Source organism: Cucurbita pepo, chromosome LG08 (genome assembly GCF_002806865.2).
Source record: "Cucurbita pepo subsp. pepo cultivar mu-cu-16 chromosome LG08, ASM280686v2, whole genome shotgun sequence".
Taxonomy (NCBI): Eukaryota; Viridiplantae; Streptophyta; class Magnoliopsida; order Cucurbitales; family Cucurbitaceae; genus Cucurbita; species Cucurbita pepo.
In genome coordinates this window covers 7,140,572-7,162,422 of record NC_036645.1, presented here as the reverse complement: position 1 = coordinate 7,162,422, position 21,851 = coordinate 7,140,572, and the positions used below count along the sequence as shown (strand labels likewise).

Genomic DNA, 21,851 nt, shown 5'->3' with positions numbered 1-21,851 from the left:
TAAAAGTGGAAACAAATGATTAATGAGGAATGAAGGGATGATGGGATGCTTACACTTAATAAAACATACTCATTTTGTTGTTCATTTCTTAGATAGCATTTTAATCATTTATGTGGTCTCACCCAACTTTATATAATTAATCAATCTCACCCCTTTATTTTTGGGTTTCAAAAAATAAAGTGATTGGCAATGAACAAAAGGAATGAATAGGGTTAGCTAGGGTTGGTCCATGCAAGAACAATTCATCGACCCGTCTCCATTTTCATCGATATTTCTATATTGACGTATTCATAGACTTGAGTTCTTGAGCTTTTTGTTGATATCCGTTACGTATCGTCGTCAATCTCACGGTTTTAAAATACGTCTACTAGGGAGAGGTTTTGTAACGACCCAGATCCACCGCTAGCAGATATTATCCTCTTTGGACTTTCCCTTTCGGACTTCCCCTCAAGGCTTTAAAACGCGTCTACTAGGGGAAGGTTTCCACACCCTTATAAATGGTGGTTTGTTCTCCTCCCCAACCAATGTGGGACATCACAGGTTTCCGCACTCTTATAAGTAATGTTTTGTTCCCCTCTAAAACCGATGTGGGATCTCAAGGGGGCCTAGTGTCACGGTCATGCTCGTCCAAGGCGTGTTGCCCATGGTCGCATGCCCGTGACAAGCCAAACCCTTTATGTCTTTCCATGTTCTAGTGTTTTACTTTTGTATTTATAGGGAGTATGACGTTTCGGAAAAATCATGTCTAGGCCTACCAGACATGAAATGCCTCGGAATGTACTATAGGGGGATATGACTAGTTGTCAACTTCTCCCTACCAATAGTTATATACTGTGAGCCATTGTTATTACTTTCTTGCTTTCATATATAACGTCTCTTTCAGAATCTCACTCTGCCCTCGTTTTCTAAAACATTCTTCTTAAACTGAGGCCAGAGGCTCGAGCAAACGTCGCTTGGTCGTAAGCGACGTAAGAACAAATTGGCTTAGCTCACTTGTCGTTGGAAAGTGAGTGCCGCACAATCGCAAGTCCGCTGCCATCAAGAGTGCGATTGTGACACCTAGCGTTCTCACTAACACACCGCCTAATATCTGACTCTGGTATCATTTGTAAAAACTCAAGTCCACTTCTAGTAAATATTGTCTGTTTTAACCCATTACGTATCGCTATCAGTCTCACGGTTCTAAAACGTGTCTACTTGGAGATGCTCCGACACCTTCATAAGGAATGATTTGTTCCTCCCTCCAACCGACGTGGGATCTCACAGTATTGTTATTTCAATTGACATATTCATAAAATAATTCTCGAGATTTTTGTTGATATCGATATTTAAAACCGCTCGGGTTTAGGTTAAAAAGAGCATAATGATGTTCCCTCTATACATTACATGCTTCATCATGAGAATGAGGTCAACTCCACCTTTTTTCATTCAATTCAAACACATTTGGATTTTCTATTTTCTATTTTTTATTTTTTCATGTTGTTTGAGCTTTTAAAACCTTTGCTCCATTTTCCCTTATTTCAACCAATCTCTACTTTGTTGTTTCAATGTTTGGTTTGACTTGTTTTGAATAGATTTATTTATTTATTTATTTATTATTATTATTATTTACCATTTAGTATTAAAAAAAAGTCTCCTAAATTATTTAAATTTGTAATTATTTTCGGAGCAAATACGAACTGTGATTAGTACTCGAGATATATACATAAAAATAAAAATTGATAATTAAATGAAGAAATATGAGTAAAAGTAGTTTTTGAAAATTTAATTTTTAGAATTAGATTAAAATAAAAAATAAAATAATTATAATTTTCGTCTGCTCCCTCCGCTAAAGAAAAAAAAAACATCTTTTTTTCCCTCCCTAATTTCTCGTTTAAACGAGGATTCTCCAACATATTTGGAGTTGGTCTTTTAAACAGACATCCTGACTGATATCAATATATATCTTAAAGTTAAATAATTGTATTAAAAAAAACACTTAAATTAAATAATTGAGAATCACAATTTGTGTACTTAAAATTGAAGAAATATATTTAAATAAATAAATAAATAATGGCAAAAGGAATCTAATGTCTTTAATGGAAGAAAAAGCTGACAAGACAAAGAAGGCTTGTTGTTTAGGCTTTGCTTATAACTCAGAAACTACACTCTATTATTCCATCATTTAAAAAAAAATATATTAAATTTATAATTTAAAAACCGATAAATAAATATCGATAATATAAATATTATCCGCTTTGACCTGTTATGTATCGCCATCAACTTCACGATTTTTAAAACATGTTCGTTCCCCTTTCCAACTAATGATTACTGAGGATTATCCCACCTCAGCTAAGTAAGGAGATCGTGAGTTTATAAATAAATAATATTATATTAAAAAAATATTTAAATATTTGACGGTAAAGTGTATTGCATTATTTCAATTTTGCCACATTGTTGGTATATTTAGGGATATGTAAAAAAAGAATATGAAAGTGTGGTCTCATTCCTTGCTCTCTAGGGTTTGTAGAAGGAGACCACTATTCTCGACACACCACATCGATCCAAAACATACAAAACCATTATGGACCCTCGTTCGGTTTTTTGGACCATTTTCTCGTATGTCGTTTAGTTCACGTGAGGTGGGATTTGTAGTTAGGACGTTTTTGTCGAGAATATTCTAACGTTTAAATTAGGTGAGGTATTGTTTAGGTTAGCTGATCGGGGTTGATTTAAAGATTTTAATTAGAAATAAAATGAATAATAAAATGAATAATAAATTATTAATATTTGGTTGATTTTAATTAGAGAGAGGCGGTAATTTTGAGGGGAAGAAATGCCGGTGATTCCGGTGACAAAGAAGAGGCAGTTCAGAAGAGTGTTCGAGTGTGGGCCGGCCTACAGGACCATTGGTGGTCCCCATTGGTATCCTACTGCCACGCCGTCCATCATAGTTATTCTAATTATAATTATATTTATATAATAATACTGCTCTGAGATGAGAGGCGCGGAATGATGAGCTGTCAGTTTGTTTTCTTTTTTTTTTTCTTTTTTTTAGGAATGATGATGCTGTATTTGACGTCATCACCTCTTCTTTTTGTCCTTTTGTCTCTCTCTCTCTCTCCCCGCAATCAGGAGTGTTCTAAATTGTGTTATTTTATTTTATTTATTATTATTATTTTCTCATAATTCGGCGCTTGATGGGCTTTATTATATGGGCCTTCAACCCATGATTGCTAGAAAGGTTCAAGCCCTATGGTGACCACGGTGCTGCGGTGCGGTGGTGGAACGTGCACGGTAAGGTAGAGTTGGGTGCCTTTAGGCATGTGACATGAGCCTCATTGGACATCCGATGTTGTTACGTTCCTTTCCAACCCATGTGCCCCTTCTCCCTGCAACTCGATATGGTATTGTCCACTTTGAGTATAAATGCTGCTGGTTTAGCTTTGGGATTCCTCAAGATCTCTTACCAACAGAGATATATTCCTATACTTATAAACACATGATCATTCCCTAGGTAATGTGGGACTCCCTCCCAATAATCCTCAACAAATATATATATTTATATATATATATATATATATTTTAATTATTATAAAATATTATTAAATTTATTATGAAATTTTATATTTTAAAATAAAATTATGTTAGAAAACGGTTGAAATGAATAAATAAGGTTAGTCAAGGATGTTCTCATTTGCACTCCATCACCGCCATAATCACAGGTTTGTGTTCTTTGAATTTTGAATTTCGATTTTGTTACATTACGTTTTTCTTTCAATTTTAACTAATTTTAGCGCAGGGGAGCGACGTCGGGAATCGGAGCGGAGACGGCGAGAGTCTTAGCCAAGCGCGGCGCCTGGATCGTCATTCCGGTTCGCAACTTAAAGCAGCCGTGGAAGTGAAGGCGCGAATCTGATCGGAATTGGACTGTTTCGATCATTCACGAATCACGGTGATGGTTCTCGATCTAAGTTCTATGAATTTCGTCTCCAATTTCGAGTTCTTACATTTGCCTCTTAATCTCCTGATGTAATTCGTCCAGAAGCATCGCTAATTCACTCCGTTGAATCGAAGGAACAAATTACAATGATTTATTAAAGAAACTAAAAAGACGGATTCGTTCTGATTTTTTCAGTAACAATGCCGGCAGATTCTGTTACGAACGTGCAATTTCTGAAGACGGAATGGAGATGACGTTCGCTACGAATTATCTAGGTAAGTACGCAGAACAAAAAATTTCATGTCTAATGATGAGAACTTCTGCCATTATTAATCTGATCGATCATGTAGGTCATTATCTTTTCACGAAACTTTTGTTGAATAAGATGATCGAAACAGCCAAATCAACGGGAATCCAAGGCCGAATAGTGAATGTGACGTCCAATATCCACAGCCGGTTTTCCGGCGACGTATTTGAATGTCTCGGCCTGATAAGCCAGAGCAACAGGTAAGATTAATTTTCCTTTGCTTGCGTATCAATGGCGGTCTGATAGCGATACTGATGTTAACTCGCAGCAGAGAGTACGACACGTGCTTGCACCGTCCAACTCGCTCACAGACTTCAGGTTCTTCCTCGATATCAATTGGTATGTTCATAGAACGATTTCACGCTTGACTTTGTTTTTGACAAAATCGGAACAGGAAATGGAGGCAATGTTACAGTAAACTGTGTTCATCCGGGCGTAGTGAAAACCAAATTAAACAGAGATCGTGAAGGCTTCGTCATAGGTATCCAAACAATTGAAACATTTCTATATAACTAATTAATTAATGAGAAATGCAGATTTGATTTTCTACATGGCGTCAAAATCAAAGTTGTCGAAGACAATTCCTCAAGGAGCAGCAACAAGTTGCTAAGTAGCCGCGAATCGGAGCGTGGATAATGTGAATGGAAAATACTTTGCGGATTGCAATGAACAAGTTAGTTGTGAATCCAAAATATGTACCAAGTCCACGCACTTAGCTGCACGCCTATGATCCTATGATCCGCCTCTGAAACCATCGTCTCCAAATTTACAGGTAACCCTGACCCTAATCTCACCAATTTGATCACTCAATTCAATGAATCACTTGGATTGAGTTGTTTATGAACTTTCATAGCTCAAGAGCTGGCCGGTATTATCTTAATTTTTCCTTTTGTCTTCCTCTCAAGGTTTTGACTTAATTTTTCCTTTTGTCTTCCTCTCAAGGTTTTGAAATGTGTCCGCTAAGAAAAGGTTTCCACACCTGGTAAGAAATATTTTGTTCCCTCGCAACCGAATCTCACAAGGAAAGTCCGAATACGATAATGTCTGTTAGGAGTGGATTTGGGTTGTTACAAATGGTATCAGAGTCATACACTAAAGTTTTAAAACGTGTATGCTAAAAAAAATATTTCCACACCTTTTGAGGAATGTTTTGTTCTCCTCCCAACCAAGTGGGATCTCACAATAAAAATCTAAAGAGGATAATATCGGGGTGAATTTGAGGCTATTACAAATGGTATTAGAGCCATATACCGGGCTAGTGGTAGCCTTGAGCTGTTATAAATGATATCAGAATCATACACCGAGCAGGTGTGCCAGCAATGACGCGTGAGAAGTCGCTATTGGCGTGGAATTGGGAGGCAGCGGCAAGAACATAGGTGCATGCACCAAAACTTGACCCCCTCTCGTTCTCTAGATAACTTTATGGGCCAATCACAATGGGCCGCCCATAGAATGGAGTACACCCAGTAAACCGGCCCAATAAAAAATACACCCAGTTTAATCAAATTAAATATACAATTTTTTTTTTTAATTAACACAAATACAATAAAATAAAACAAATAATAGAAAAGGAAAATTACTGTTTTTATGCATAAATGCAAACCTTGGATGGATATAATAAGTTAATTATAGTTTAGATATTGACCCATTCAATCAGATCATAAGATATTATTTTGTACTTCGAGAAAAAAAAAATTATAAAATCTCTTTCACAAATGGGCCACACAATAATTAATGCAACCCCGAAAATAATAATTAAAAAATTAGACTTTGTTGAATTTTTTAATTATTTACTTCACGATTGAATTTTTTTTGTATTAATTTAATATTATAAGTTTTTATGTGTTAATTATCATTTAATAAAAACATTGAAATAAATAATCATAAAATTCATATTTTTAAAAAAGTTAACAATAAATAATGAAATAATAATAAAAGGAAGAGAGGGCCCCACTTTGCAAAAAATAAAATAATAATATTTTTTTTTTATAAAAAAGTGGGACCCATTAATGTCGACAAAATGGGCTTTTTGATATTTATTTTAGTTGAAAACGACACCGTTTGGCGCATTGTGATTGTGGTTTGTGGCTTACCATTTTCACAATTACGCCTAATTGAGTCTTCAAATTTATATTTCATTTGTGAATTTGATTCGTTCTATAGATAAAAGACGTTTGAGGGATTTTTCAAGCACATTATGCCATTAAATGTACGATACTCTCGAGTGTGCTAGTAATTAAGACGTTACGAGCCATATAAAATATATGTGGTGGAATTCTAAGCTTATTACGCACCCGACTATAGTATAGTTTAGACCTGATTTTGACAAATGGTTATACGACCTTAGGTCATCGATCGAATGTTCGATTGACACCAAATTCTACGAGCATTCATCCTTCATATTAACTAATTAACTAATGTTGGATATTTTTTTTATATATATTTTTTTTAAATTCATTGAACATTAATAGAAAATTTAAGGTTTTATTAAATATAATTTAAAAAAGTTTGGTTATATGACATTAATGAATGATGAGAATTGGGCAACAAAAACAACTTCATTATTCGTTTCCCACTTGCATCTTCCATTCATAGCTAAATAAAGTCTCCCCTCTTTTTCCTTCAAATAAACATTTTTTTAGCTTTAAATAGAAACACAACTTAGAATCTGGTCATATAGATCAAGATCGTACTTGACGTGACAATGAAAATTAAGAAGATAGGTCACGCACATCTCGAGTTAGTAAGTCATTCTCGTAACATGTTTTCTATAAGTCTTATCGACGACTTGATTGAGATTGTGTGATACACGAGTTACCCTAATCAGCCTACTTAGATTGTAGGATCGTAGGTTTTAAGCTGTGTTCATGCCATTTTTAATAATTGTTTAATTATATGTTCTAATGTTGGAAACTCCTCTCACGAATTGTAATGACCTATATCTCACCATTAGTAGATATTATCTTCTTTAGGCTTTTCCTTTTGGGCTTCCCTTCAAGGCTTTAAAACGCGTCAGCTAGGGGAAGGTTTTCACACCCTTATAAAGGGTGGTTTGTTCTCCTCCCCAACCAATGTGGGACATCACAATCCACCCCCGTTCAGGGCCCAGTTCTCGTTGGCACTCTTTCCTTCCTCCAATCGATGTGGGACCGTCCCCAAATCCACCCCCCCTTTAGGGCCCAGTGTCCTTACTGGCACACCGCCTCGTGTCTACTTCGGGGAATAGCGAGAAGGTTGACACATCGTCCAGTGTCTGGCTTTGATACTATTTGTAACGACCCAGATCAACCGCTACCAGATATTGTCCTCTTTAGGCTTTCTCTTTCCGGCTTTCCCTCAAGGCTTTAAAACGCGTCTGCTAGGGGAAGGTTTCCACACCCTTGTCAACGGTGGTTTGCCTTGCTCATCATTTTCAGAATCTCTGGAAAAAAAAGACGGAATCTTGAGGAGAAAAAAGTCGCCAAATGATGTTAGAAAAACATCTCTCATACATTTTTTCAAAAAAAATATTTATTAATTTTTTTATAAAAAAATTTCATACCATTTCTTTTATTTCTAATTAATAATCAAAATTTCTTGTTTTAGATATGCTAACTTAAATTTAATTATAAATATTATTTTTTTTTATAAAAAATGACAGATATATATATATATATATATATATATGGAATTGTGCGGCCATTAAATAATAAGGCCACAATTGGGTCTGGTTGGCTGTAGAACTTTGCGCCGTCGAATGAAATGATCCAAACCCAAAATCAGAGACGACTGAGCAATTATTCCCAATCCCGCCGCCGCCGTGGAATCCCTAATCATCATGGTCACCGCCACTTCCCCCTCCTCCAAGCGCAATAAACTGGCTCTCCACCACCACCACCACCACCGCCACCGCCACTGCCCCTCTCCGCCGCTCCTCCCCGGCCTCCCTGATCACGTAGCCCAGTTATGCCTCTCCCGCCTCCCCCCTTCCCTGCTCTTCTCCGTCAGCCGTTCATGGCGGCGCCTCATCTACTCCCCTGCCTTCCCCCCTTTCTTCTCCATCTACGCCCTTCTTTCTTCCTCCCCCAATTCCCTCGATTTCTTCACCTTCGATCCAATCTCTTCGAAATGGAACCGCCTCCCTCCGCCGCCTAATCCTCCTCCTCTAGATCTGATGATCCACCACCCCTCTTTCCTCTCCCGCCACCTCCCTGTTCAATCTCTCGCCGTCTCCGGCCACCTCCTCCTCCTCGCCGCCACCACTCAAGACCTCCTCCCTGCCCTGCCTCGCCCTTTAATCTTCTCCCCTGTTTCCAATTCCTGGCAATTCGGTCCTCCCCTCATAACCCCACGTCGCTGGTGCGCTGCCGGCGCACTCCGGGGCTCCGTCTACGTCGCTAGCGGAATTGGGTCGTTCTTCTCCACCGACGTCGCTCGCTCTGTTGAGAGATGGGATTTGAAAAAACCCAGAGGCGGAGGAGGAGGCGATTGGGAGAAGGTGAATGGATTGAAGGATCGGAGATTTAGTAGAGACGCCATTGATGCTGTGGGGTGGAGGGGGAAGCTTTGTATGGTGAATGTGAAAGGGGATGCGCCGAAAGAAGGGTTGGTTTTTGATTTGGAGAGGGATTTGTGGGAGGAGATGCCGGAGGGGATGGTCGGAGGGTGGAGAGGGCCGGTGGCGGCCATGGATGAGGAAGAGATGTATGTAGTGGATGAAGGCGGTGGATGTTTGAGAAGGTATAATCCGGTGGGGGATTTGTGGGAACAAGTAATTCAGTCTAGTAGGTTGAAAGGGGCGGTTCAGATGGCGGCCGGCGGTGGCAGAGTCTGCGTCGTGTGCGGTGGAAGTAGAGGGGAAATCGTGGTGGTGGACGTTGCAGCGTCGCCACCGTGGCTGAGAGTTGAGCCGACGCCGCCGGGGATGGAGGTGGTCGCCGTCCACGTGCTGCCGAGAATGAGTACACCGGAGTCATGATTCGCCGTCGGTTACAGCCGGAAGTGATTTTTTTTTTCTCATTTTTTTTCCTTCTTGTTTATTACATTGAAACTATTTAACAAAATAATATTGAAATTTTGATTAATTAATGTTTTTTTTTAAGAGAAAAAGTGAAAATTTGTCGGTTTGAAGGAGAGAAGATAAAATTTTATTGGTTTTAGTTGGCAAAGTGTTTATTATTTGAATAGGAAAATTCTACCAAGAAAGTGCAATTCAAGGCATTCTTCAAGCTCAAATTCTTCTCAGGCTCGATCTCAAGATTTAGGGTTGTAACGGACGAGTCTCCAATCGAGGATCCGAGCATAGTTCTTAATTAATATATATACACTCGATCAAAAGATCAGATACTCGAATTTTTCTATCTCACATGTTAATTTAAAAGAAATCTTCGTTCTCAACTTCCTTTAACTAAAAAACGTGAAAATTAAAGGAAATCTTAGTTTACTACGTATAAACTGGTTAATGGGTAACTCTACAATCAATTTAAAATTGACGATTGATATCGTTGTCTAAATCATGGCATAAGCATTAAGGCTATATTGATGATCGACAGATAGAATTTTGGTCGAAACTTTTAAGTTTTAAAAAATTTATTGGTTGTGTTTTGGATTAGTCAAGTACTAAAATATTAAATATCAAATATTAAATTTAGATTAACACGAATATAATTCAATTAATCAAATAAATATATTCTTGAGCCTTATAATTTTTAATTTAAATTAATAATTTTCTCTTTTTCAAACTTTGAAATTAAAAAAATATCCCATTTTTGTTACTATAGTTTTTCTTCACAATATATTTATTCCTGGTAATTACCACGTTTTTTAACAGATCAAGAAAAGAAAAGAGAACAAACAGACCCAGAATAAATAGCTGAAAAGGAAGAAGAAAGGCGAGAAGCAAGCAGGAAGCTGTGAGACAAAGGAGAGAGAGGCCCGAAGCAGTGAGAGAGACAGACAGACCTTATTTACTGGGAAAGAAGAGACAGGCAAGGCAGGCAATGTCGGTGAAGTGAACGGGAAGGAGCCTTTTTTTTTTTTTAAGCAACGTAAAAAGACTCTTTCAAAAAATTAAAGAACGGGTTGGGTTAAAGAATTTTTTTTGTAATAACTTTGTAAGGGTTGAGTTATAAAATCTCCTAAAACTCAAATATCAAATATCCGTCAATCACAACCTACATTAACATTTATTACCAACGTCAAATAATCTCTTTCCGAATTAAAACTCCACGTTGGCTGTTTTAGTTCTCGAGTGGATGAAACATTTGTGAACCTCTTTGATTAAGCTTAGAAAACACCTATTTCTCGTAGTTTAGATGGAGCATCGGTATCTTTTTCGAGTTAGATATTTGACATTTGAGGATTGTGTATTCTGTCCCGGTCTCTATCAACTTTGTAATAAATCTCTTTAACTTCTAAGATTGCCTAGATTTCATGCACAACCTGCAAAAAAGACGAAACATATATAATTAGACAATTAAATTGATCTCTTCAACTTTTCATTGTACTCTAAGCATGAGTCAGATATTGGGCGGTGTGTTAGTGAGGACACTCGGTTTTGAAGGAGGGTGGATTGTTTTCCTCTCACTGTGAGAGAAGAACAAGTGTTAGTGAGGACACTGGGTCCCAAAGGGTGGATTGTGAGATCTCACATCGGTTGGAGAGGGGAGCAAAACATTCTTTATAAGGATAGAGAAATTTGTCCTTAGCAAACGCGTTTTAAAATCTTGAGAGGAGGCCCGAAAGAAAAAGCTAAAAAAAGACAATATTTGCTAGTGGAAGATTTGGACGGTTAAAGACAAAGAAGTGACCTACTTTGATAGCAACAATGCTGAAGTTCATATGTAGTATACATTCTACGTGGAAATGTGATATGAGAAATTTGAATATGAAAAGGAAAGTTGGACTAATTATTAGACTATAACAGCCCAAGTCCATCGCTAGTAGATATTGTTCATTTTGGTTCGTTACGAATCGCTGCCAGCCTTACAGTTTTAAAACGCGTCTACTCGAGAGAGGTTTCCACACCCTTATAAAGAATGATTCGATCCTCTCTCCAACCGATGTGGGATCTCTCAATCCACTCTCCTTGAGGGTACAGCTTCATCGCCAGCACATCACCCGTTGTCTAGCTTTGATACCATTTATAACAACCCAAGTCCACCACTGGCAGATATTGTCCGCTTTGGCTCGTTATGTATCGTTATCAGCCTCACAGTTTTAAAACGCATCTACTAAGAAGAGGTTTCCACACACTTCTAAGAAATGTTTTGAGGTTTCTACCAACTTTAAGAAATGTTTTGTTCCCCTCTCCAACCAATGTAGGGTCTCACAGTCCACCCACTTTAAGAGTTCAATATCCTCACTGGCATACCGCCCAGTGTTGGGCTCTGATACCATTTGTAATACCCCAACCTTACCGCTAGCAGATATTGTTCGTTTTGACCCATTACGTATCGTCGAAATCACGTAATTGGTTATCCACTTTTGTCATAGAAACAACGAGGATTACTGAACATAAAATCACCATCAAAATTTGCTAGTTTTGAGAAACAAAAATTCAAATCACTGTGCTATATGATATCAACAGTTCAATACATTATTATCAGCAACAAAAAAAACTGGGTCCTCAAGAATTTATATCCATAAGACATGATCAGAAGAATTAAAAAAAACCAGACCCAACCTCATCCAGTCTGCCAGCTTGGTTTGGTCAGGTACTTATAGTTTCATTTTGTCTGCTTTTAAGTATAATGCCTACAGCATATTGCATCATAAATCTCTCTTTATTCCATATGCATTATCTCTCGAGAATTATTGAAAGGAGAAGTCACACGTTGACTAATTAAGAGAAATATCATTGGATTATAAAGGATACACTATCTCCATTGATACGAGGCCTTTTGGGGAAAACCAAAAGCAAAGACTCAAAGTGGACAATATCATAACATTATGGAGAGACGTGATTTCTGACATTATCTTGGTTTGCCTAATGGAATCAACTTTATGCAACCTAACAGCTTGATTGGGTCGGGTTGAGTTCATCAACTTTGGGTCCATTGATGCAAGTTGCATTTAGTTACCAAAGAAGTATTGGGGTACTGGCATAAAAACAAATTTTAATGGAAACAGAGGAATAATGTCTTATAATTTACAGTAGAACATGGCTAGATCCACATGTGTAGAGAGAGCTATTGATCTGTTAAAACATGGGATGTAGGAGAAATTATGCAGTGGAAAGAAATTTAGGTTTTGGTGATTCTTGTTTCTTCCTCTTGAAGCGTTGAAGCACGATTGTGCAAGCATTGTACAACAACTCAAGCCCACCGCTAGTAGATATTGTCCTCTTTGGATTTTTTCCTTCTGTACTTCTCCTCCTTTAGGTTTTAAAAATGTGTTTGCTAGGGAGAGCTCTCCACATCCTTAAAATAGTGTTTTGTTTCTCTCTCTAATCAATGTGGAATCTCACAATTCACCTCTCTTCGGAGCCCAGCTTCTTCGATAGCACTCGTTCCCCTCTCCGATCGACATGGGATCTCACAATACACTCCCCTTCGGGGCCCAACATCCTCGCTCCTCTCTCCAATCGCTTTCGGGGCTCAGCGTCCTCGCTGACATACCGCCCGATGTCTGCCCCCTTTCAGGGCCCAACATCCTCGCTCCTCTCTCCAATCGCTTTCGGGGCTCAGCGTCCTCGCTGACATACCGCCCGATGTCTGCCCCCTTTCGGGGCCCAACATCCTCGCTCCTCTCTCCAATCGCTTTCGGGGCTCAGCGTCCTCGCTGACATACCGCCCGATGTCTGCCCCCTTTCAGGGCCCAACATCCTCGCTCCTCTCTCCAATCGCTTTCGGGGCTCAGCGTCCTCGCTGACATACCGCCCGATGTCTGCCCCCTTTAGGGCTCAACGTCCTCCCTGACACACCACCTGTGACCCTTTAGATAAGTTTTGTATATCCTTGGTTAAGTTTAGGCTCCATTTTTGTATATTTATTAAAGTTTGTATATTTCATTTTTGTTTTTATACGTTGAAACATGAGTCAGATGAGACCAAGCAAGGAGAAGCAATACCAAATCAATGATGATATTCCTTCTCCATCTGTGCCCCCCAAGTATCAATCTTGAGGTATAGATACTCAAAATATGCAGTAGAGAGCTTCGAAAATAAAAGAAAATGCAAACGAAAACGTACCTTTGCCTATGCAGACACCGTCTTGGTCTAGCTCATGATCCTTCAGTTCTAGAAATATGTTGATAGGTATGCACCTAAACTGAAACCGTATCCATAGCCATCATCTTCAAATAGAACACCTTTAGCCTTTCTTGTAAATAAGATCAATATTTTTTTAAACTTGCAGAAGGAAAAAGTTGCAAGAAATATGTTGACATGAACACAGGAAATCAATACTTATCTAATTTATGTACCAAAGATCTTCATGCATTTTAGCAGTTAAAGAATTATTAGAGGCTCTCCTAAGGTAAGCTTCAAGTAATAAATGGTTCTGATTAATGGGCGAGCGGACACTTAAACGAATTCAATAGACAAAATGGATCCCTTTTCCAGTCCACACCCCTCGAAGCCAAGCGTTCTTGCTGACACTCGTTCCCTTTTCCAATCGATGTGGATGTGGAACCCCCAATCCACCCCTTTTTGGAGCCCAGCATCCTTGTTGGCACACCACCTCGTGTCCATCCCCTTCAAGGCTCAGCCTCCTCACTGGTACATCACCCCGTGTCTGGCTTTGAAACCATTTGTAATGGCCCAAGCCCATCATTAGCAAGTATTGTCTTCTTTGGACTTTCCCTTTCGAGCTTTCCCTCAAAGATTTTAAATCGCGTATGCTAGAGAGAGATTTCCACACCCTATAAAGAATGTTTTGTTCCCTTCTCCAACGATGTAGGACCACCGCTGTAAGGGAAATGAAGCATTTTATCTGCTTGCATAGACCACCACTGTGGAGACAGATTCTAGTGAGCTGCTTTTTTATTCGACAATTTAAGATCCGGCTGTCGGTTCGGCTCACAAGCTGAAGATTTGCTTGATGGGATATTGGCGGAGATGCTTATTATCCTCCTCATACTGGATGATGGATATACTAATCTCTATCAGAATTGACTCATAAAGGCATGAAAGCTTATGCTCAAAGTGGACATACCATTGTGGAGAATCGTGATTCCTAACATGATATAAGATAATTTCATTAACATTGCTAAGGCTTTTGGAAGGTAAGCTCATGGACAGTAAACACGTTATAAACACTGAAAATATAAAAACTAGGGAAATGATCTACTCATCAACTCTGAAATGGGAAACTTTCTTACCGGTACCTGGCATCATCCATCCTTCATAATGAATCTCTTCCATCTCGAACAATTGTTATTTAACTCCAACAAGATCGAACAATTGTTTCATCTCGAACAATTCTTTTTTATTTGACAATTGTTTCGTGTCAACTGAGTGATATAACAACCAACATCTTCTTTCATCTCGAGCAATTGTTCCTAAAGAAGTATTATGGGAATAACCTGACTCTTCCATTCAACCCTATTGTCAAGCATGATTCAGCAGTTCACATAAGGGAGAGAGAGTATATGCTGTGAAAAAAAGAGGGCCCAAATGCGATTAAAGAAGTAATGGTTGTGAGCAATACCAAAGAAATTAATGGGCCTTTGTCGTTACATGAGTCATCAGAGCCAAGTTTTTCACAAGTTCACAAGCCTCACCTTCTGGAGTATCGCGTGACAAAGCATACCCCACCCACTACAGCAATAAATATCACACATAAATCAGAAACATTTTGTACAATACCAAAGAAACTATTGTGGACATTGTTCTTAATAATTAGACATTAAGAACAAGATCCAAAGTAGAAGTAATAATTATTGAGATAAATTTTTGTATGATTTATGGTTGTAATGCTCTTGGTCCACTAACTTTATTATAATATAATTTAAATATAATTTAAAAGGAGTTAGTATAAAATGCAACGAGGGTATTTCTGCTGCAGATCACAAAGCAATTTGAAAATAAAGAAACTATTCAAACCTTTGGTGTGGTAAATATATTAAGCTGGACATAGATCATCTCATTTTCCATCTTAATAACTGTTCTACTATTTGTTGCCTCACTGCGGCTTGTAACAAATGCATTTATTACTGGGAAGCAACTAGGACAAATCAGGTTATGTTACATGCTCCTGAAAATGAAATGAACGAATCGATGATTAAGGACGTTGTTAGGAGATTAAGTTAAGACTTACGATATCACAATTCGAAGCATAAAACACAAACAATACATGATTGGAAGAAGAGTTAAGTGTTTATCTGATTTTTTTTCGCAGTTAGCACACATAATTAACCAAAAAATGCCTATAACTTATTGAAAAAAATAAATGGTTCGGTGTTAGAGGAGCGAAATTACCGATATTATTCCCGAGAGACCCCAAACAAGATGGCTAGCAAGAGTATACTTCTCAACATCTTGGACTAATTTCTCCACCTCAGAATCACTGGGACCTGCATATGTGTAACATAACATGAGAGCTCAAAAATCAATATAAGTAGCTCAAGGAAACAATATAATGCCATACAAATGCATCTTTGAACTCCCAGAAAATCTATCTTCATCACTCAAAATTTTGAACTTCTTGAATGGTAGACATTAGAAATTTGAAGGATCCTTGAAATTTAGGACAGGGAGGGCATTAAACAAAAAGGGCAGAAGAAAAGAACTTGCACAGAAAATCAAAGCATCTTAGGAATGAGCATTATATTGTATTCATACAGACACGAACTGGCATGGCTGCATATTATTTGATCCCTTGACGACCGTTCATAGTTCCTATTCTATAGTATCTTGTAAAATTACCTTTAGCACCCATATATGTTTGCACAAATATTTTACGCTCCTCCAAACCTGTTACAGAAAAAGAAGTCAATACTGCCCCTTCAATCACTATAACTTGCATATTCATAATCTCTACTTTCCATCGTTCTAGTCGAATCACTCCAATCCAAATTGTTGGATGATGAAAGTCTCACATCGACTAATTTAGGGAATGATCATGGGTTATAAACAAAGAATACTCTCTCCATTGGTGTGAGGCATTTTGAGAAAGCCCAAAGCAAAGCCATGAGAGCTTATGCTCAAAGTGGACAATATCATACCATTGTGGAGAGTCGTGTTCGTCTAACATGGTATCAGAGCCATGCCCTAAACTTAGTCGTGCCAATAGATTTGTAAATCCTCAAATGTCGAACAAAAGACTCCAAAAGAAAAGGAGTCAAGCCTCCTCGAAGGCAGTAAAAAATGACTAAGACTCCAAAGGAGTCGAGCCTCGATTAAGGGGAGGCGTACTTTGTTCGAGGGGAGGTATTGGATGATGAAAGTCCCACATCGGCTAATTTAGGGAATGATCATGGGTTTATAAACAAAGAATACTCTCTCCATTGGTGTGGGCCTGGCCTTTAGGGGAAGCCCAAAGCAAAGCCATGAGAATTTATGCTTAAAGTGGACAATATCATAACCATTGTGGAGGGTCGTGTTCATCTAACACAAATTACTGAACAATGGGTCGAATCATAGGTATGAAAGGCTCACACAAGGTTCTGCTAAGATAGCTCAAACAAATAAGTCACATTGGCGAGCCACAGGGAAGTCAAAGGACAATGTGTGGTATTTTCACACTAAACAAACCCAGCAATAAAGATTCTTAGCTGTGTTCTTGCAGAAAATAACCAAGACATGCCGAGATAGATTGGAAGCTTTATGTACACTCTCAAATTCTGCAAATAACCATAGGAATTGGTCCAATAAAGGTGGAACAAAGTGAGATTACAGTTGACTGGTTCCAATTAAGAGCCCTCTGATGAACTTCAGTAAACCTATCAATCTACTAAAATAGAAGGTTGATCTCTTGTGATTAACTTGCTTTTTGAATCATAATAAAAGTTCTTTTGAGAATTCTTGGAGATTTTATCCTTTGATGCTTGGTTGCATCACCTTGCATCCTTCAATAATACTCTAATTGAACAACTAACTCACATCACCAAGAGATTATTATAAAAATAACTATAAACCAACCAAAAAAGCATCCAAAACCATATGAATCCACGATCTAGTACAAGCTCAAACAATGCCCATTAGAATGAATTTCTAATCCTATGCAAGGACAATAAATGAACTAGGAACCTAGAAGACATAATTATATGGAAGAGAAATAGTGACTTGAAAAGTGTACTCACTTCCCCTTTTGTCAGTATCAATGATAATCCTGTCTTTTGAAAGTTGTTCTTGAATCAAAACAACCTGACATGGACGGGAGAATTTTACAGTGTTAGCTAAGTGCAATTATAAAAATAGATAATACAGAACGGGAACAATGAATATTACTTTATGGTAAATGGTAATAACATTCACGAACGAACCATACGTAAGGTCAGATAAGTGGCGCATATGAGGACAAGGCTTGCTAATTCTTACATCAAAGAACCTGCAAAACTCCGAAAGAATTATATAATTGGAGACATTGAAATCGCGTAAAACACAGCAAATGTCTTTATAGCATATATAGGCATCCTCCCAATCACCACGTCTTTCTACAATATTCAACTAAATGGTAATAACATTCACGAATGAATCATACGTAAGGTCAGATAAGCGGCACATATGAAAACTAATAGATTCACTAACAGCATTCACGGTCACAAAAGGCTCGCCAATAGGCATCTTCCCAATCACCACGTCTTCCTGCAATATTCAACTAAATGGCAATAACATTCACAAAGGAACCATAATGTAAGGTCAGATAAGCGGCACATATGAGAACTAATAGATTCACTGATAGCATTCACGGTCATAGAAGGCTAGTCAATTCTTACATCAAAAAACCTGCAAAACTCCAGAAGAATTATATAATTGGAGACTTTGAAATTGCGTAAAAAACAACAACGTCTTCATAGCATATAGGCATCCTCCCAATCACCCCGTCTTTCTGCCGTATTCAACTAAATGATAATAACATTCACGAAGGAACCATACGTGAGGTCAGATAAGCAGCACATATGAGAACTAATAGATTCACTGATAACATTTACCGTCATAGAAGGCTCTCGCCAATTCTTACATCCAAAAACCTGCAAAACTCCAGAAGAATTATACAATTGGAGACACTCTGAAATCGCGTAAAACATAGCAATGTCTTCATAGCATANTGTACACTCTCAAATTCTGCAAATAACCATAGGAATTGGTCCAATAAAGGTGGAACAAAGTGAGATTACAGTTGACTGGTTCCAATTAAGAGCCCTCTGATGAACTTCAGTAAACCTATCAATCTACTAAAATAGAAGGTTGATCTCTTGTGATTAACTTGCTTTTTGAATCATAATAAAAGTTCTTTTGAGAATTCTTGGAGATTTTATCCTTTGATGCTTGGTTGCATCACCTTGCATCCTTCAATAATACTCTAATTGAACAACTAACTCACATCACCAAGAGATTATTATAAAAATAACTATAAACCAACCAAAAAAGCATCCAAAACCATATGAATCCACGATCTAGTACAAGCTCAAACAATGCCCATTAGAATGAATTTCTAATCCTATGCAAGGACAATAAATGAACTAGGAACCTAGAAGACATAATTATATGGAAGAGAAATAGTGACTTGAAAAGTGTACTCACTTCCCCTTTTGTCAGTATCAATGATAATCCTGTCTTTTGAAAGTTGTTCTTGAATCAAAACAACCTGACATGGACGGGAGAATTTTACAGTGTTAGCTAAGTGCAATTATAAAAATAGATAATACAGAACGGGAACAATGAATATTACTTTATGGTAAATGGTAATAACATTCACGAACGAACCATACGTAAGGTCAGATAAGTGGCGCATATGAGGACAAGGCTTGCTAATTCTTACATCAAAGAACCTGCAAAACTCCGAAAGAATTATATAATTGGAGACATTGAAATCGCGTAAAACACAGCAAATGTCTTTATAGCATATATAGGCATCCTCCCAATCACCACGTCTTTCTACAATATTCAACTAAATGGTAATAACATTCACGAAGGAACCATAACGTAAGGTCAAATAAGCGGCACATTTGAGAACTAATAGATTCACTGACAGCATTCACGGTCACTGAAGGCTAGTCAATTCTTATATCAAAAAACCTGCAAAACTTCGGAAGAATTATACAACAATTGGAGACACTGAAATCGCGTAAAACACAGCAACGTTTTCATAGCATGTAGGCATCCTCCCAATCATCACGTCTTTCTGCAATATTCAACTAACTGGTAATAACACTCACGAAAGAACCATACGTAAGGTCAGCTAAGCAGCACACATATGAGAACTAATAGATTCACTAACAACATTCACGGTCACAGAAGGCTCACCAATTCTTACATCCAAAAACCTGCAAAACTCGAGAAGAATTATACAACAATTGGAGACACTGAAATCGCGTAAAACACAGCAACGTTTTCATAGCATGTAGGCATCCTCCCAATCATCACGTCTTTCTGCAATATTCAACTAACTGGTAATAACATTCACGAAAGAACCATACGTAAGGTCAGATATGCGACACACATATGAGAACTAATAGATTCACTGACAGCATTTACGGTCACAAAAGGCTCGCCAATAGGCATCTTCCCAATCACCACGTCTNCAAAGAACCTGCAAAACTCCGAAAGAATTATATAATTGGAGACATTGAAATCGCGTAAAACACAGCAAATGTCTTTATAGCATATATAGGCATCCTCCCAATCACCACGTCTTTCTACAATATTCAACTAAATGGTAATAACATTCACGAATGAATCATACGTAAGGTCAGATAAGCGGCACATATGAAAACTAATAGATTCACTAACAGCATTCACGGTCACAAAAGGCTCGCCAATAGGCATCTTCCCAATCACCACGTCTTCCTGCAATATTCAACTAAATGGCAATAACATTCACAAAGGAACCATAATGTAAGGTCAGATAAGCGGCACATATGAGAACTAATAGATTCACTGATAGCATTCACGGTCATAGAAGGCTAGTCAATTCTTACATCAAAAAACCTGCAAAACTCCAGAAGAATTATATAATTGGAGACTTTGAAATTGCGTAAAAAACAACAACGTCTTCATAGCATATAGGCATCCTCCCAATCACCCCGTCTTTCTGCCGTATTCAACTAAATGATAATAACATTCACGAAGGAACCATACGTGAGGTCAGATAAGCAGCACATATGAGAACTAATAGATTCACTGATAACATTTACCGTCATAGAAGGCTCTCGCCAATTCTTACATCCAAAAACCTGCAAAACTCCAGAAGAATTATACAATTGGAGACACTCTGAAATCGCGTAAAACATAGCAATGTCTTCATAGCATATAGGCATCCTCCCAATCATCACGTCTTTCTGCAATATTCAACTAACTGGTAATAACATTCACGAAAGAACCATACGTAAGGTCAGATATGCGACACACATATGAGAACTAATAGATTCACTGACAGCATTCACGGTCACTGAAGGCTAGTCAATTCTTACATCAAAAAACCTGCAAAACTTCGGAAGAATTTATATAATTGGAGACTTTGAAATCACGTAAAACAAAACAACGTCTTCATAGCATATAGGCATCCTCCTCCCAATCACCACGTCTTTCTGCAATATTCAACTAAATGGTAATAACATTCACGAAGGAACCATAACGTAAGGTCAAATAAGCGGCACATTTGAGAACTAATAGATTCACTGACAGCATTCACGGTCACTGAAGGCTAGTCAATTCTTATATCAAAAAACCTGCAAAACTTCGGAAGAATTATACAACAATTGGAGACACTGAAATCGCGTAAAACACAGCAACGTTTTCATAGCATGTAGGCATCCTCCCAATCATCACGTCTTTCTGCAATATTCAACTAACTGGTAATAACACTCACGAAAGAACCATACGTAAGGTCAGCTAAGCAGCACACATATGAGAACTAATAGATTCACTAACAACATTCACGGTCACAGAAGGCTCACCAATTCTTACATCCAAAAACCTGCAAAACTCGAGAAGAATTATACAACAATTGGAGACACTGAAATCGCGTAAAACACAGCAACGTTTTCATAGCATGTAGGCATCCTCCCAATCATCACGTCTTTCTGCAATATTCAACTAACTGGTAATAACACTCACGAAAGAACCATACGTAAGGTCAGCTAAGCAGCACACATATGAGAACTAATAGATTCACTAACAACATTCACGGTCACAGAAGGCTCACCAATTCTTACATCCAAAAACCTGCAAAACTCCTGAAGAATTATACAATTGGAGACACTGAAATCGCGTAAAACACAGCAACGTTTTCATAGCATGTAGGCATCCTCCCAATCATCACGTCTTTCTGCAATATTCAACTAACTGGTAATAACACTCACGAAAGAACCATACGTAAGGTCAGACAAGCAGCATTCACGGTCACAGAAGGCTCGTCAATTCTTACATCCAAAAACCTGCAAAACTCCTGAAGAATTATACAATTGGAGACATTGAAATCGCGTAAAACACAGCAACGTTTTCATAGCATGTAGGCATCCTCCCAATCATCACGTCTT

The 21,851-nt window shown here is 38.0% G+C and overlaps 2 protein-coding genes and 1 pseudogene across 9 annotated transcripts; 2 read left to right on the top strand and 1 right to left on the bottom strand.

Moving 5' to 3' along the window:
* Nucleotides 1–3,234: 3,234 nt before the first annotated feature.
* Nucleotides 3,235–4,839, top strand: LOC111800157 (annotated as a pseudogene).
* Nucleotides 4,840–7,923: 3,084 nt separating this feature from the next.
* Nucleotides 7,924–9,258, top strand: LOC111800836 (F-box/kelch-repeat protein SKIP25-like). The gene has a single exon (XM_023684711.1). It carries the CDS (start codon nt 8,047–8,049, stop codon nt 9,184–9,186), a length of 1,140 nt encoding a protein of 379 aa, XP_023540479.1. The 5' UTR covers nt 7,924–8,046; the 3' UTR covers nt 9,187–9,258.
* Nucleotides 9,259–14,030: 4,772 nt separating this feature from the next.
* On the bottom strand, nt 14,031–19,888 carry LOC111800873. 8 transcript variants are annotated; one of them, XM_023684769.1, is made up of 9 exons: nt 17,852–18,397; nt 17,599–17,698; nt 17,451–17,514; nt 16,075–16,122; nt 15,628–15,722; nt 14,858–14,967; nt 14,529–14,751; nt 14,363–14,383; nt 14,031–14,286 (listed from the first exon to the last, which is right to left on the bottom strand). In XM_023684769.1, exons 1-6 carry the CDS (start codon nt 17,932–17,934, stop codon nt 14,866–14,868), a joined length of 492 nt encoding a protein of 163 aa, XP_023540537.1. In that variant the 5' UTR covers nt 17,935–18,397; the 3' UTR covers nt 14,031–14,286; nt 14,363–14,383; nt 14,529–14,751; nt 14,858–14,865. The 8 variants fall into 8 exon arrangements, with proteins under 8 accessions (XP_023540537.1, XP_023540540.1, XP_023540542.1 ...); XM_023684772.1 differs by having other exon boundaries at nt 14,535–14,751; XM_023684774.1 differs by having other exon boundaries at nt 14,031–14,383; nt 17,899–17,955; nt 18,087–18,397.
* Between the last annotated feature and the right edge of the window lie 1,963 nt (nt 19,889–21,851).